Raw genomic sequence first — 16,623 nt, 5'->3', positions numbered from 1 at the left:
GAGCATTACATTGAAGGTGCAGAACACTGGGAAAGGCTGCCCAGAGAAGCCAGGGAGTCTCCCTCTCTGGAGACATTCAAAACCCATTGGATGAGCTCCTGTGTCACCTGTCCTAGGTGACCCTGCCTTGGCAGGGGGGTTGGACTGGATGGTCTCCAGAGGCCCATTCCAGCCTAATGATGCTGTGCTCCTGAGATCTGGACAGTAGACAGGATGAAGGTACACTGACACACTTGCACACCTGTAGTCATTAATCCACTGCAAGGCTGAAGTGCTACCTATCTCTGTTGCCTTTGTTATTTGAGCTAGTTAATTTTAAACTATCTCAAATGTTCCTACACAGCACTACATATTTTAGGAGAACTTTAGTAAAGTCTGAAAGGCACCTTAACTCTCACATCCATGCACCTTCAGAAAACAAGCCTTTGACAAATGTTACCCTAAATCCTCTGGGCTCAACTCTAAATACAGTCATCATTGCCAAATCAAAACTCTTCGTGGTGTGGTCACTGACAGCTTACAGGGAATTATTTCAGGCTGTTTTATCTCATGTATGTTTCACACAGATATCAGGACAGGCTGTTCAAGTGTTCAGTTTCAGCTTACAAAAATCTGCAAGCAAAATATATGCCATCAAATCAGATTGGGAAACAGAGCCCTGCACTGTGGAACTACATAAGAAGCTGACCGTGCTAGGTTTGTTTCCAAAAACTTATACAGCAGTCTGTGTAAGTTTTCAAAGTCCTGCCTGTGATTTACAGACATCTAAGCATACATCATTAAAAAGAGACATCAGTTACAATAATCAATTTCTGTGACCACTGGTGATTCTCTGCATAACCCAGCCTAGCAAGGGTCCCATCCAGCTTTCCCTGAAATGTGGTTGCAAGCTGTCTTCACACATTAAATATCAGAGTCATGCATGTCAAGAGACATAGATTCCTGTTGTTTAAGATTTGGTTGCTCAAAAAGCTCAAAAATTCAGTAAAAACTAAACAATTAGTTGTTGAAAGTGAACCCTATTTAAGATGTCTAAAGCTGAGCTTCAAAAATGTGATCACTCAAAATCATTACTTCCTTGCAAATGGGCAGGGGAAAAAATAAAAATCACAACCTCAACACACATCTACAAAAAATTCATTCACTATCTATAGCTTTTCAGTGAGGAAAAATCCACATCTACTGAAAAAAGAAGCTCCCAATGTTTTCATCTCAAACTTTTCCCAGAAAAAGCTCTTCATTCTTATTTACATAGTAGCTCTCCCAGTTTAGTGCTTTTACTGTGAACAGGCTGAATTCAGTGAGTCTCTGGAGGCTGCAGCTGACCCAGGCTACCATCCCTACAGACCTTTAGCTGCTCATCATCACTTCTTGATGGTCACCCAGCATGACAGCAGATCACCACTCTACCCAAGCTCTTTCAAAATGAATGCAGGTTTGCTTGCTGTTGTAAAGATTCATAACAGTAGAATTTTTTCATTGTTCTATTAGTTTAGGTCATTTTGAAAGAACCAGGTTAGGGATCAAATGAGTGAGCAGTTAAGCTTGACAATTTGGGTGTAGAGCCTTCTGTCCCAAAGTCACACTAACACAATGGGGCAGCAAAGGTGAACAGCTGGCATGGTAACTTCCTCAGCACACCTGACTGCAGATTACACCACACTGAAACCACTACAGGCAATCACTGATGCTAAAATACATGGATTTGACTCTTCCTTGATTGCTTGCTCTTGAGCCTGTTTGGATAAAATAAAGTACTAAGTTGCAGATCAATTCACAGAAAATGTAACATATGTACAGGGTGGTAGACTGTGTCCTGGATAGTCACAACTCAGTTAACTCAGCAAGTATTGACAAACACAAGTTCCTCAATGTGAGCCCTCATTGTGACACTGCAGCAAAAAATGAATTTAAACCTTGAACAAAACAAAGTGAAGCTGGTAAATTAATTCTTGCTGTAGCACTGACAGCATTGCAGAGACCAATACTGAAGTACCATCTTGTGCTTCTGACATCTGATTTTCCTGAAGGGAAATCAAAAAATTGGAAGGAAAACAGAGAAGTTATGCAAATGTACTTGAAGTCTGCAAAAAATGTCCTCTGGTAAGAGTCTTAAAGAGGTCATTTTGATTAGCTTAAAAAAAAAAAAATTACACACTGATGTCTTGAGTTAAAGTACTTTTTGTAGGTAGAAACAAAAACATACTGAAGGGCTTCCCAACTGACCAGGTCAAGTCATAAAGAGAACTTTCACCTAGAAAATTAATTCTGAGTAACCCTAATGAAAACCAAGACCTGCTAAAGACAGCAAACATTGAGAATGATCAACCAATACAGTAAGTAGCAAAAGCTTTACTGAATGCTCTCTGCCTTCTTTCATATAAGTACTTATATTTTGTAAAATATTTTGGTCAAGTTAAATTCCAACACTAAGCACAATTTTCAATTCAATAGAGAGATAACTGAATAGTAAGTTGTGACTGAATCACCTGGTCAAACTCTGGCTAAATCTGTGGCTTTATGAAATCGTATTATTCTCAAAACCAAATCTCCACCATTTCCTCTACACATGCAAATGTGAAACATGCAAATTACAACCATGATCAGTTCTTAAAACAATTCTTAAAAAGATATCTTTAATTTGCTGTATATTTTCCTGCTGAGGACAAGACAGCTAAAGAATTTATCACCTTAGCTACCTTGGTTCTATCATTTCACTCCGACAGTGTTATCTCCTTGTCTCCCACACAAGAGTCATGCTGTTATCAAAGTCTTTCTCGCTAAACAATTATTTCCTTTTATGATTTCTTCTGGCTGGTCAAAGATAAGGGCTTACAGTGAGGTTGATTAGTGTTGCAAACAAATAGGAGTAATACTAGAGCAGATATAACTAAGCTGAAGTAATCAGCACTATTAATAACCTTTTGATTTCTAATCAAATACAGCTCTGACTTTTGCTGCCACTTTGCTTTACATCTTCTAAACTACAAAAGAATTAATATTTTATAAAATATTCTCAATATGCCAGTCCTTTTATTCTCTTGTTTGCTTTTTGTCTTATACTTAATAATCTTCACTAAGAAAAAATAAAAATAACAAATCTTTTTTAAAAAGGTCCATACTTTATACTGCCTTTCCTGGTAACAAGATTTAATTATATATTGCAGTATGAAATTCTGCATTTTTTTAAATCTAGTGACATTTCTGAAGAGAGTAAAATCACATTTCTTCATATTTGCATTAGAAAAGAACCCAACATAAAGACACAAAACCAACCAAACAACTACCCTTGCTTGAGACATACAACTGGCAAAACCCAGTTCATACAGTTAACATATGGCAAAACTATATCCAAAAATAGGAACCTTACATGTCAGGCCTTAGAAACCTGCACTGCAGGTAGTGCTGCCACATCCTTTCATAATCCTGGGCAACTACTAATCCAACAGATGCTCATTCTGCTCAAGGAATGGGCAATGTCCCTTACAGAAAACACCTAAAACCACTAGAAATACATCATCTCCTCATCCTCTGCAAATCCTGATGGGCAACATACTCTTCCAAACATGCAAAGTCTTTCACTGGGACTCTCTAAGAGGGATTCCATCCACAGCACCAAGTAAGCCCTGTGGTTCAATCTACTCATGGGAGAACCTCAGTGGTTTCATGGACATAGATGTTTGTCATCTCCACAAGTATAATTGTTTTATAATGGTCTCTCCATGATCTCTCCAAATATTCTTTTTTTCCCCATGTGAAAAGAAAAAAAAAAAAAAAAGGCAGCAAAATATATGCATAACAATCTCTTTTTGTCCCGCTTGCATTGCTATTTTACAGTTGCAATAGTCTTAGGAAAGTTGAATGCTGCTCAATGAGGTTATTGTTCATTCAGACATGAAGGTTTAGTGGCAATTCCAGAGACACTTCTGCACACTTGGGGTGTCATTGCTCCATACATTGTGCAGCCCCAGTATGTGCACAGGGACAACATCCTTGCTTCAGGATGCTCTAATAAACAGATTTCCATTTCATATGACAATTATTTGCAACAAGAGTAACAGAAATCAAACAAGTTTGCTTGTTTAATTTTTGACAGCAATTTTTGTAATTTATCAAATTTAATTTTTTTAATTAATTTTAACATCAATTGCTGCTGTTTGTTTTTTTTCCATATTTTCTATTTATTTTATACAACAATCAAGAACAAGAAGAATTAGAAAGGAATCACAAGACTAAAACTTTCTTCATGTGAAAAACTCTCTTTTCCACAAAACTAGGTTGTCTACCAGCAGACTTAAAAATAGACAGACATCATTGTTAAAGGTACAAATGACTATAATAAACACAAAAGGGAAAGTAGTATCTGAAACATGGGAAATATTTTTCAGTCTTCACCTAAAGAATTCTTTTCAGAGATGAAAGTCAAAGATGAAGAAAACAAAAAATTTAGTGAGACATGTGTTAAAGGTTGGCCCATACAGATGTGAAAAGACTGTGGGCATCCTTACAAAATGGTAAGATAGCAATAGTAATACACAGTATGCACCATGATAAACCAGTCATTTTTATTTTCCATTTTTGCCTCATTGTATTGAGTAAGTATTTCTTCTTTTCATTTTTAACATTGTTTTTAAAGCTAATGTGCAATTGAAAGGTTCTTTTTATCGTGGATATACCCAAAATTTTCTTTATAATGTTGTTTGTTTGGATCTGTCCAAGTTCATGTTCATAAAAAGACCCAATTTGTTTTCTAAAGGTATCCTCTAACCTCACAGTAAATAAATTAAAAAATAAAGTATTAATTTAAAAAAAAAAGAACCAATTCATAAATGACCCCTAATTAACTTTACTTCCCAAAAAAGCCACACATCTGTTTTCACAGTTGGACATGATTCAACCACTGGTAACCAGAAAAAAGCCCCAGCGTGTTAAAATATTCTGGCCAAAAACTGACACTCCAGCAACGATGGCTACTCTGCCAGCACAATCTGAGCAGCTGTTAGGACAACCTTTATTTATACTGAAAGGGCATGAGACTTCCTGATGCTATTACTATTAAACCAGCAAATCTTATTGGAAAGACACCACTGGTTGAAAATGGACAATGCAAAAGCACAACATGCATTTTACCAATCAAGCAGATTATAATTATGTGAGAACAGTGATGTATAATAATCCACTCTCTACCCACTTTTCTACAACAGAATCTGCAGGGCTCAGCTCCTAGAAAAAAATTCTTTTAAATTATTTTTAATACAGCTGTTATTATGAGCGTCAGAAAAATCAATTAACAATGCTGCCCTAACTCTTTAGGAAAAAAAAGGACTTAGATAAATAGAAAAAGATTATGCTATTTCTTTTACAGCATTATTCTTATTCTGTAAGTGACATCAAAGAGCCACAACCCCCTCCTGGTTTTTTCCCCCCTCTTCTGGCTTTGACATCCCACAGAGAGAAAAGTATTCCTTTCACTGTCTCTTGTATAGCTGGAGCATCCAAGCTCTGCATATTGTTATCACTTTCTATCCTTGAATATGAATTATTTTAATCCTCCAACAATTACCAGTCTTTTGGATGAAAATTAAAAAAAGATGGGAGTGCAACCTTACTTTTGTTTTGCTAATTTATTTGGTCAGTAGTTCATTCTGTCATTGTTTCAGTGTGTGCATGTCCTACTTACATTTTTTTTTTTACCATTACATGTTTACACCCATCTTTTTTTCCTTTTCTTTAAACCTGGAGTTTCCCACTCTCAAATATATGTCATGGAAGGCTTTCTGTAGTAAGTTTGCATTTTAGAGCACAACCTATGCATTTAATCACACAGCTTTTTGGTTGGGAGAAAAGTAATCATCTTTTATTTGTAAAACCATTTTAAAAAGAAGGAGAATGAACTGCCACAGGAGAATTGACCAGGTCTCCTTGATCTCCTCACTGCTTTCTTGCTCCCACCACCACAATTACCATTAATACTTGTAATGTATTCAAAGCATGGCAAGTTCTTGACAAGCAAGATGGAAGCAAAGTTCTCTGTCCTCGAGGTACAGCTGTTGAAGGCCCTAATCCAATACACCACACATCCATTTATAACCTGTAAGCAGTTCCCTCGACTTCCAAGGGTTTACTGTTGAGCAATTAAGTGGTCTGCTGGATCAAGGCCTAAGCAAACTGAGACATGTAGGTAGCAGGCAGATATAATAAGAAGTATCATGAATGACAAGTCAAAGTTGAGCAGATATATCAATTCACAATGTCCTGTTTAACTCAGAAAATATAATTTAAAAAAGAGACAGAAAAAGAAAGGAAATGGTTGAAGTAAATTAACTCATTGGAGTGAGTTTGTGAGTTTTACTATCCAAATAAACCTCTGACATTGTGAATTGCTCAGTCCAGGGAGCCTGTGACAACTGTGGATATGTTTTATGAAGCCAGGCACACATTCCTAAAATGAACTTCCATCAACTCTTCAGGAATCATTACACCAGACACACATTCTAAGCTTCAAAAAAGTTCACTGCAAACCAAAGTATCATAAGATTGACCTGCTCTAGCCCAAGTCAGTTTGCTCTGAAAGACAAAAAAAAGGACCAAACAAATAAACAGACTTATAGTCAAAATGAGAAGGCAAGTGAATTTTTACAACCAACAGCTGCCTCAAAAATAAAATTAGGAAAAATCTCCATCTTAAACAATCAGCTCCATGGTTTCAAAAGAAGGCTAAAAGGCTGACTACAGGACCCTGAATTGCAAGCTATACTATTCCCATTCTGCCTTTTTTTTTCCCCTTAATTACTTCAATGTTTGGTAGAGTGAAGCAAATTAGAAAATACACCATTAGTCTTTTTTTAATTATTAGAACAATAAAAAGCTATTGTTCATCTGATCTACAGACTGATCCAAGTATGGCAGCAGACACCAACCTAAAGAAATAAGCAACAGATGAATAGAGTGAAATGCAGCAGAGTGATGAATGGGGTTTTAGTCAGTTTGTTCCACAGTTTTCCAAGTGCAAAATGAGATTACACATTTTTAATAATTAGACAACAATGGCTTTCAAGAAACCAGGTAGATGAAAGCCTACATGATCCTCCTCAATGGGCTCATGACTTCAATGAGACAAAGGGGAAAGCATGAGATAGCAAAAAAGTTCTTGTTCAGGGAACCAACCCAGCAAGCATCAAATCTAGCATTAGTAATAAACAAAAAGAGGTGGTATTAATGGTAAACAGGGAAAAACTAAATTATGCAAAGGCTTTAAAATGACAAGAGGTGTAAAGTCTACAGTATTAAATGAAACAAAGCATGGACTCCAATTTGTATTTTTAAGTAAGGGTAAGAGTGTAGGTAGGGGCAATCAAGACACTTTGTACCACCAGGGCTTATATTGTATACAGAATGGATGGATACATTGGGGTTACTGTGAGAAAAAGGCTGATTAATTCACAGTGACAGAAAATCATGTAGGTGGTGACTTTAGGGTCAAAGCTTTAGGGGATCAGAAATAAACAAATATGCAAGCCAGTATGTAGAAAATCATCAGAATTTAGAAATAGCCTATTTGAAAGGAAGGGGTTGAAAATGACACTTGGATTACATCCTTTAGACATGAGGAAGGTCTCTGCAATGGGAAGAGACTGAGTGTGATTCTGGACTGTTTCTCACACTGACTTTGTCAGTGGATTGGTATTTTTCCAGGCATGAATAACTCTGTATAATACAGAAGCAGATCACAGCAACTGACAGTGGAAAACTTCCTTTGTGAAATTCACACTAGGAAACTCATTAAAGTACAAGATATTACCTCCCCCTACAGTGGAGACTGACAGCATTCACTCATTCTAGCAACTGCAATAATGTCTCTTCTCTTCTTTATCCTTCTAATAACCAGAACATAGATCATGAGGTCAAAAGTGGCAGAAAAATTTACATCACCTTCAGCATACAGCCTACAACACTTACTCTTAATTCTTCCCTCCTCCACAATTTCCGTCGTAATCTACTAATTCCAGAGTATTGTGAAACTCTCTAATCAGCAGCAGCAGCAGCATGATTTGTGGTTCAGTGCTACCCTTCTGGAACATTTGTACAGGTGAATATAACCAGAAAAGTATGAGAAAAGCTTCATACAAGGACAACAGAGGGAATCTACAGTTTAAAAAATCCATATATTTTCTGGCATGTATTTTGTGAGGAGGATGATTAAATATTCTATAAGCAATTAGTAAATTGTCAATAGAATTCAATAAATGTTGTTTAAAAAAAAAAACTAATTATTTGTTACAATAACCACCAACTATTGCCATTTTGTTTGTGAAGGTTTGTAAACTACTTCCATTTGAGAAGTAATTGATTCCATTTTTATCATTTGCTCAAGTTTATGTGGTTGTTCACATCCAAAGAGATGATAACATCTATTTGCAGCAAATTATACATTAAATTCCTCATTCAAAGCTGTAATGGAAAACAAAATGCTAATTTGTGCTGTAAACGGAAGTACAGAATCATAATCACTCATTGTTAACATTAGGAACTAAATTGCTCTTGCAAATAATAAAATGGGTTAAAAATGTGGAGAGCTTTAGCAAGCCAAAGTACCAGGGCCTCTTATTCACTCGTGTTATATTACAAGAGATGAAATGAACCTTTCCTCTTCATGCCAGCACAAACTGCCCCTTTTTGAGGGAAAGAATAATGGCCTTATGATTGCAACATAAGGGTGCATGTCGGGTGACCTGTTCTATCCACAAGCCTCCAACCAGCTTCCCAAATACGGGCTTCCATGCACTCTCTGCTAGACAAACTCAGCTGGATGCAAGGACTGTCTACACAAGCAAGTATTGTAGAATTGTAAAACTGGAAAAGTCAGAGAGCTGGTGGAGGACCTGATGTCTACACTCCATGCTCTGCACCACACACTTCAAGGTATGGTTTGATAATTTAACTCCACCCTAGATCTGATCTCATCTCCTTAGCTGAATATAAATTTGTAGCTCAAATGTTCTAGAGGTACTCCTGGAACACATCTCTCAGTCCAGCTTTATCCAGAAGGAACTCTGATCAATAGCAATGAGACCAGCCTAGGACACTAACCAAAGCACAGCAGCGTTGGGATGAGCACAGCACACTCCTGCCCTCAGGAAAAGTGCTAGCATAGACACACCTCTCATCATTTTGGGTCACAGTGAGTTCACATGGAACTGCAAATACCCAATTTCTCCTTCCAAAATTAGCACCAGTGTCACAAGTGCTATAACCAGAGCAAGGGTCACTCTCCTATTAATCTGTCTTCACCTTAATTTTACCTTTAGAGAGGAGACAGTAACACACAGTGATGTAGCAGAAGGAGAATCTTAACTGCCACTTGTAGAGAGCACAGAGCCTAAGACAAAAAATACAGTAGAATTATTTGGCTTCTGTCCTTTTTAGCAGTTTTACAGCCCTATAAGTTTTAAATGTACAAGGAGTTTTGCCCACACAGCAGACAGACACATCATAGGAAATTAAAAAACCACCGACACATTAGGACTGTGCACCTGCTCTTCCACATTTCATTAAGCCTCCACACCTAAATGTACGTCAGGTTCTCTCCTCTGTGCATCCGTTGTGCTGGTATCCCTCAGTGATACCTTCTGGTCATGGCGAGACAAACTGGATCACAAGCATCCACACCGCCTCAGGAAAAAACAGTAAAAAACCCATTAACTTTTGGTGAGTCAGATCAGATCATTAAAATCTAAATTATAAGTGCCAGATAATATGTTAAAAAAACATGTAAATGTTTGTAAATAAGCTGCTATTTGTTATCAAGGCTTTCCTAGCTTCTATTGTATAGCTCAAATCCATGTAAAATAGCTGATTTGCCAGCCTTTTCTGTTATTAGTATTAAAAAAATATAATTATGTTATCAAAAAATGAAAATTGCTTTTTAGGTGACCAAAAGAAAGTTCCACTTCTTCATGTAGTAAATCATTTTACTGCTGCCCTTTTATATTTAATACCCTTCTGCAGTACCCATTTATCTCTACACTAGCAAAGTGTACACATTGATTTCCTATGGTCTCTCTGGAAGAAGGTTCTGCTTCCCTGATGATGAGTACAAAGGGTGGATGACCCCATTCTCATTCCAATGCAAACCCTGCACTTTTACATTTCTGCTTAGACCACATGAACATTTGACCAGCTAAGAACTCCCTGCCCTCTTCCTTCAGAACGCATTGCTAGAACTACTGACATTCTCTCCTGAACAAAACTGTATTTTTGAAAATCCCATCTCATGTATAAAGCACTGAACAGCATTAGTTCATCGCAGCCATAACTGTAACTCACAATCTGCACATGAGTTTTTCCTCTAAAATTAGATACAACAATAATACCTTTCCCATTTTCTGCATGGGCTTTAAAGTTGTGCTATTGTGCTCTACTGTGTAACTATTCAATTGCTGTTCTCTGGGGCATGAGGAAATGGTTCATTCCGAGTTTAAACTGTGCTTTTTTTGTGAGATGAACCTGCCATCAGAATACACTTTTCAAAGCTACTGTGTGGAATGAGCAATTTAGGGATTAATCACTGAAAGAAAGAGAATCATGTTTAACAACATTTTTAATAAAGTCCTGTTTTACCTGTTACCTGTTTTTAATAAACTACATCTTTCTCATTATCCTATCATTTATCATTTGCTGGGATGTCAAGAAAATAGGTGTCTTCAGTTTCACTTTCATTTCTACTGCTATTTTTTCAGCTTTGTGCACGAACACCCCTTGGAGTCAGGAAAACTTCAAATCCAGGATTCAGTCTTTTTAAAAATTACATAGTATTTTCTGTTAATACTAAACCAGGATTGCATTTTTTTCTTAACTAATTTAGTTTTGACAGCCTTCTTTTAATTTGCACAGATGTTACAGGCTCTGTTAAAATGTAACTTCAGTTGAATGATTGTATTATTCCATTGGTTTTCACCATCAAATAATGTACAACTATTGACTGAGATTTTTTCCATTTAAGAAAAACATCTTCAAAAACCATAAAGTGCACTGTCCAATCTTGTACAGATTGGTATCTCTCATACATAGACATACTCAGTATATGCTCTACACGTGCAGGGCATTAACACAAATTAATCTAGCATAATGCCAAACCTGCGTAGATTTCGTGTTCTACTACTCAAATAACATTAAAGAAAAAAAAAAAAAGACCAGAAAATATGGAAACAAAAATAAGTCAAAAGGTTGTTTTGGTCGATTGCCCCTGAGAAGTGGCCACTGGTCATACTCTAAGTAAAAGAATTTTACTGAGAGTAAAATTCATAAAAGCAACATACTAATATACTACACTCAGTTCAGCTCCTCAAAAATACTGGCAGAAAGCTACACTAGGGCACTTCTGTCCCTGCTCATGTAAAGACAAAGAGGCAACCCACAAGGCTGGCTCTTAGCTTCATCTTTCACTGACTTACTAATACCCACAGAATACATTTTGCCCAAGTATGTTGTACAGTGCACTGCTAGGTTTGAAAACACAGGACAAAGAAAATGGTGCCAGTTACTAAGTCCACGGCTGAGAGTTGCAGGGAAAAATCTCTGAAATAATGGCATCAGTCAGGCAGCACACTCCTCATTTTACTTCCATACTGCAAGGATTTTGACGTCAAATTAAAATAAGTATCCAAATGTATGTGTTAGTCATAGAATTTCATTCACAAAAACTACATTTCAAATTATTTTCAAGCACTTCCCAACCACATAGATTAGTAACACAACAACGTATCCAATCCTTAACTGGAGAATGAAAAATAATTAATACAAATAATGCTGCTAGTTCAGCATAGACAGGTTATACCGAGAAATATTACTGCTCTTGCGAGGCTGAGTACCCCTTGCAGCACTTAGAAATAGCTGTTATTTACTCATGACTACTAATTAAGAAACAGATGTAAAGAAAATTTTCAGAAGACACATTCAGGAAGGTTCCAGCAAAAATAAAGAACCAGAAGTGACAATCTAAAAATGAAGAACACAGAATAACTCAACAGGAAATCTGAAGGATATTTCTTCATCTCAGTTTTATACACACTGGCAAGACAACATAGGTAAGTTTATGCAACCACAGTTCAAAGTTCTCAGGATTTAAGTCTACAAGTTTGACTGCTCTGGAATTTAGCATAATGGTTTAGTCCCTGTACCACAATAACTCTAAAAAAAGACAGCAAGATTCAGGAGAACACTCAATCTTTTTGAAGTTATCCTTAATAATGTGAAGTCTTATTTGTAACTAATATGGAGCCTTATATTCGGGAAGACTATCTAAGAAATTGATTCAAAACAGACTTCATAAAGTTTCTAGACATGATTTCTCCATTACAAGCATTTTTGTGATGCACTTTGAAATTTAATATGCAATGGAAAAGCTCCTTCCAAGAATATTACCAACAAATCATGCATATAAGCTTGTGCTTAAAAACGAACTGCAATAATGCACCAAAATATAAAGGTTGAAACACATCTCTCAAACTCTGAATTATAAAACAAACATCAGAGCTCTCTTCTCACAGCTGCCAGACAGTATATTATGCTTCTAGAAGTCACTGTTCTGTTTAACCTGACTGGTTCCATTGTTGAGTTGTATTTTGATTACTTGTACTCTCATTAAAGCCTTGAGATGCCAGGAAAAGATCCTCTGAGAAAGCTATGGCTGAGCCGCGATTGATATTATACAAGGGATCCTTTTACCTCGTATAAGATGTTGAGAGTGCATCATATTGATTTGGAATAAAAAACTATTTTTCCAGTAGTCAACCCATCTTCTCATATCAGCACTTTTTTAAAAGTTTTTCTGTTTGCTGTTTTGTTTAAAACAAAACAAATTCTATTTCGGCTATGTTGCTAAATTTAGCAAGAAGGTTTGAAAGCTTTTTTTTTTTTTTTAACTCAGTTCAGGTAAAAACAAACAAACACGAATATGGCTGACAGTCAAGTCTGAGCCAAGTCTGCCTTTTTAAGTGCTAAAACTTGTAAGGAAAATGTATTTGCAGCAAAATCCCATATTCATTTTGATTTCATATTCAGACTAACATCTACCGCTAATCCTCAGCTGATGAATTTGACTGATATAAATGGTAACGTAATACGCAAAAGATGAAAATAGAAAGGAGCCTTGAGCACCAGAAAGAATATGTGTCTTAAAAATTCCTCTCATCTTCACCCTGGAAGCTCTTGCAAGCTCATCTGTTCATCCGTTGTAATGCTATGTAATGATTACACCTTCTCCTTCGAAACACCTTTCCTAATCATGCATATTTAATTCAACTTTGTGTATATATCCTACAGTTTATATAGTCCTGCTATAAATAGACCTTCTGCATTCTGAATTATCTCCCGCGTTTTCCCTTAGATACAGTTCAACACTGCTATTTAGAACAGATCAACTCTGGATTTGCCAGCAATTCTTCCTGCTTCCATTGTGATATGGCTTGCTCTCCTGAAAGGGGATGTAAGGGAACCTATCATTTCACCATTCTTTCACCGAACTGTTTCGCTACAGAATGAAACTAACTTTAGATAAAGGAGCTGGTTTAAACCTGATTTTATTGTCTGCGTTCCTAAGCATTTTCCCCCTCCGATGGTTTCAAAGGAGTCTTCCCTGTAACTGCCTGCCTTTTATATCAGGCATGAGCCCTTCTTAAATCCCAGTGACTTGCACGGGCTCGCATTTAGCAGGACAATAACGCACGTTCTGTGTTCATATGGGCACACCGGCACCGGTGTGTGTCCTCGGTACGTGCGGAGGAGCCCACGCCCGAGCGGGCTCGGGAGCCCCGGCCACCCCGAGCCCCTGCGAGCGCCGAGCTCGGCGCCAACTCCCGCCGAGGCGGCCCCGGCCACGCCGAGCGCCGGGCCCGGAGTCCGGGCAGCCCCGCCGCGCTTCCGAGCGCCGGCTCCGGCCGCGCCCTCCCGGCCCCGCCACGGACCGGCCAAGCGCCGCTGTCCCCGCCGGCCGCGGGGCTGCCAGGGGGGCTCCGGGTGGCTCCGCCGAGCCAGAGGGGCTCCGGCGCGCCCGGAGACGGCGTTTCAGCGCCGGCTCTAAGCCTGATGCGTGGCTGGTCCCCACACGAGTCCCCCTCTCTTCGGCGCACGCCAGCCTGACTTGCTCCCCGCCGGGAAGGCTCTGCCGGCCGGGGCGGCACACCCGGCAGGCGGCTGTCCCCGGCACGGAGCGGGCGCTGCCGCGATGGGCCCGGCGGGCTCCGCTCGCACCGGGACACAGCGATACGTCTTTATTTATTCGGCTGCCTCGGACGAGCAGGCTGTCAGGGCTTCGAGCCCCACCGCGCCCGGGCTCCCCGGCCGGCCGCTGCCCAAGGGCGGCCCCGCTCCTCGCCGCTCGCAACTCCTGGAGCAGGGAAGTGCGCGCGGCGTCTCCCTGCCTCGCCGTGAGGTGTACCCTCAGACTGTTCACTGCTAGTTTGGGGGTCTCAGTCGCCTGGAAATTGGGGTCGTAGGGCTGCACGCTTTCCCCTGAGCTCAGCGGGCTCTGTCCCCCGCAGGGGAAGCGGGGAGCTGACCCTCCTCGTCCCCCCGCGGGCACCACCGCCCGCACAGCCCGGGGCGCCTCTCGCCCGCTCCGCGGCCCGCTTCCATCCGCTGCCCAACTTTTCCTGTCACGCCAGCGCCAGAAAACCCCTTCCCCACGCACGCACGCACACACACACCGGTGTAGTTTATAAATGACAGTTGCCTGTAGACTTTCACCAGACAAGCAGCGGGGGCAGCAGACTACAACAGTTATTTAATTAAAGGCGCTTCGGAGGCTCCCAGAATAGCTCTCTACCTCTGAGGCGCGATTTCTGGTTTCCCCCCGCTCTCCCCCACCGCCTCGCCAGCCGCCCCCCGCCGCCCGAGCCCCGGCGCGGGCGGGAGGGACGGAGCCGGCCGGCGTTACCCGGCTGCGCGCTCCGCATTGCACAGTCATCAAAGTTAAGTGCGTGAAGGGGGATCGGGGGTGAATTACAGAGAGAGATGGGTGAGCCGAACTATTTCCACCTAGGCAGGATCCGAAATTACGGATCTGGACGCGTATGCAGCCATTTCTGCGGGAGGAGGCAGCGGGTGCGGGGGGTCCCTCTCGCACGCAGCCTGTCACTCGCACCCTGCTCCCCCCGCCCCGCTGCCTCAGCGCGGTCCCTCCGTGCAGCCGAGGGCAGGCTCGGGGCACTCCGATCGAGTTGCCCGGCTGAGCCCCGAGTTGCTCCCGGGCAACACAGAGCCCTCCGCGGGCTACGGCTCTCGTTCCTTAGTCCTCCTCACGCTCCTCTTCCTCACGGGAGGGGAGGGGGCAGAGGCAAGGGGGCTGAAAGGCACACGGGAAGAGGCTCTTTTCTCTCATTTCTTTCTTCGGCTGATTTAGCCCCCCCAACCCGCAACACACATGCTGAACAGAAACACTTCCAGACCCTTCCTGCACACACTGGCACCACCTTCGTTTTCCCCCGAGGAGCCGGGCGGGCGCAGCGGCGGCGAGCGCGCAGCACCGGCCACCTCTTACCTGGTTGTAGGAGGTCTCCCAGGAGGAGGTGTAGTTGTAAAAGAAGGAGGAGAAGCAAGCGTCTTCCGACAGCCCGCAGCCAGCCATCCTCTGGGCGCAAAACCTCTTCGGGAAGGCACGAGCAGCCCTCGCAAACTCTTGCCTCTTGCGCGGTCGCTGCCGCCGCCGGCGCTGCCCCCGCGGAGCGGTGCCGACAGCTTCGCGCTGGCGGCGGCCGGCGCGGTGCGTGCGGGGGAGCGGGGCTGGCTGGCCGGCTGGATAGATGGATGGATGGCTGGGTGGAGGGATGGAGGCGCGGGTACCGCGTGTGTCTGAGCGTGTGAGCGCGGCCGTTCGCGGCGGCACCGAGGGGCCGGGGCCGGTCACGTGCGCGCGCTCACTCCGCCGCCGCCGCCGCCGCCGGGGACGGGCCGCGCTACAGAGCCCGGCACCGGATCACCAGCGCCGGGCGCCCTCGCCATCCCCGCCCGGCCCCGCTCGGCAGCGCGGCCCCTGCGCACGGGAACGAGGGGGCGCCTGCGGAACCTGCGGCCGCACCGCGGCGGGGAAGGAGCGGGCAAGTGGCGACGCGCGTCCTCCCCCGCCGCGCCGGGGCAGCGCCGCCGCGGGCGGGCCCGCCCTCCCGGCCGCGGCCCGGCCTCCCCGCCCCGCCCCGCGCCCGGCCCCGCCGAGCCGAGCCGAGCCGAGCTGTGCCGAGCCGTGCGCGCAGCCCCGCAGCCCCGCGCCGCCAAAGTTGCGGCTCCGTCCGCAGCCGTGTGGGCACGGGCTCGACACCGGCGCCGCAGCCCGGCCGCTGACGGCCGAGAAGAAGGGGGCGGGAAAAGCGATGGGAAACTTCTCAAGAGCCGTGCAGGCAGGTGCGGCTTCCGCTGATTGCTCCTTTCGGGGGGTGTTCGCCTCAGCACCCGGCCAGCCCCGGGGCACGGGGGACCCTCCCGCCCTGAGGAAGGGTAACACTGACGGCCCGTAAGACGTCGCTAAATTGCTCATCGGACACGGCGAGGTCATGCAAAATATCATGATCTTAAAGTGTTTTCTAGGAAATTAGCAGAAATAGATTGGATTACGTTGACTCCGCTCCTTGA

At 42.6% G+C, this 16,623-nt stretch overlaps 1 protein-coding gene across 2 annotated transcripts in view; it reads right to left on the bottom strand.

The window, feature by feature from the left end:
- Positions 1–16,147, bottom strand: part of PPARGC1A (PPARG coactivator 1 alpha) — a 368,271-nt gene extending 352,124 nt beyond the window's left edge. For both annotated transcript variants that reach the window (XM_077177654.1, XM_054633191.2), the window contains exon 1: positions 15,539–16,147. In XM_077177654.1, coding sequence (XP_077033769.1) covers positions 15,539–15,625 — 87 coding nt within the window. In that variant the 5' untranslated portion in view covers positions 15,626–16,147. The remainder of the gene's footprint in view (positions 1–15,538) is intronic.
- Between the last annotated feature and the right edge of the window lie 476 nt (positions 16,148–16,623).

This window comes from Agelaius phoeniceus, chromosome 4 (genome assembly GCF_051311805.1).
Source record: "Agelaius phoeniceus isolate bAgePho1 chromosome 4, bAgePho1.hap1, whole genome shotgun sequence".
Classification (NCBI taxonomy): Eukaryota; Metazoa; Chordata; class Aves; order Passeriformes; family Icteridae; genus Agelaius; species Agelaius phoeniceus.
Note: the sequence above shows the minus strand (reverse complement) of the source record. Positions and strands in the feature narration are given on the sequence as shown.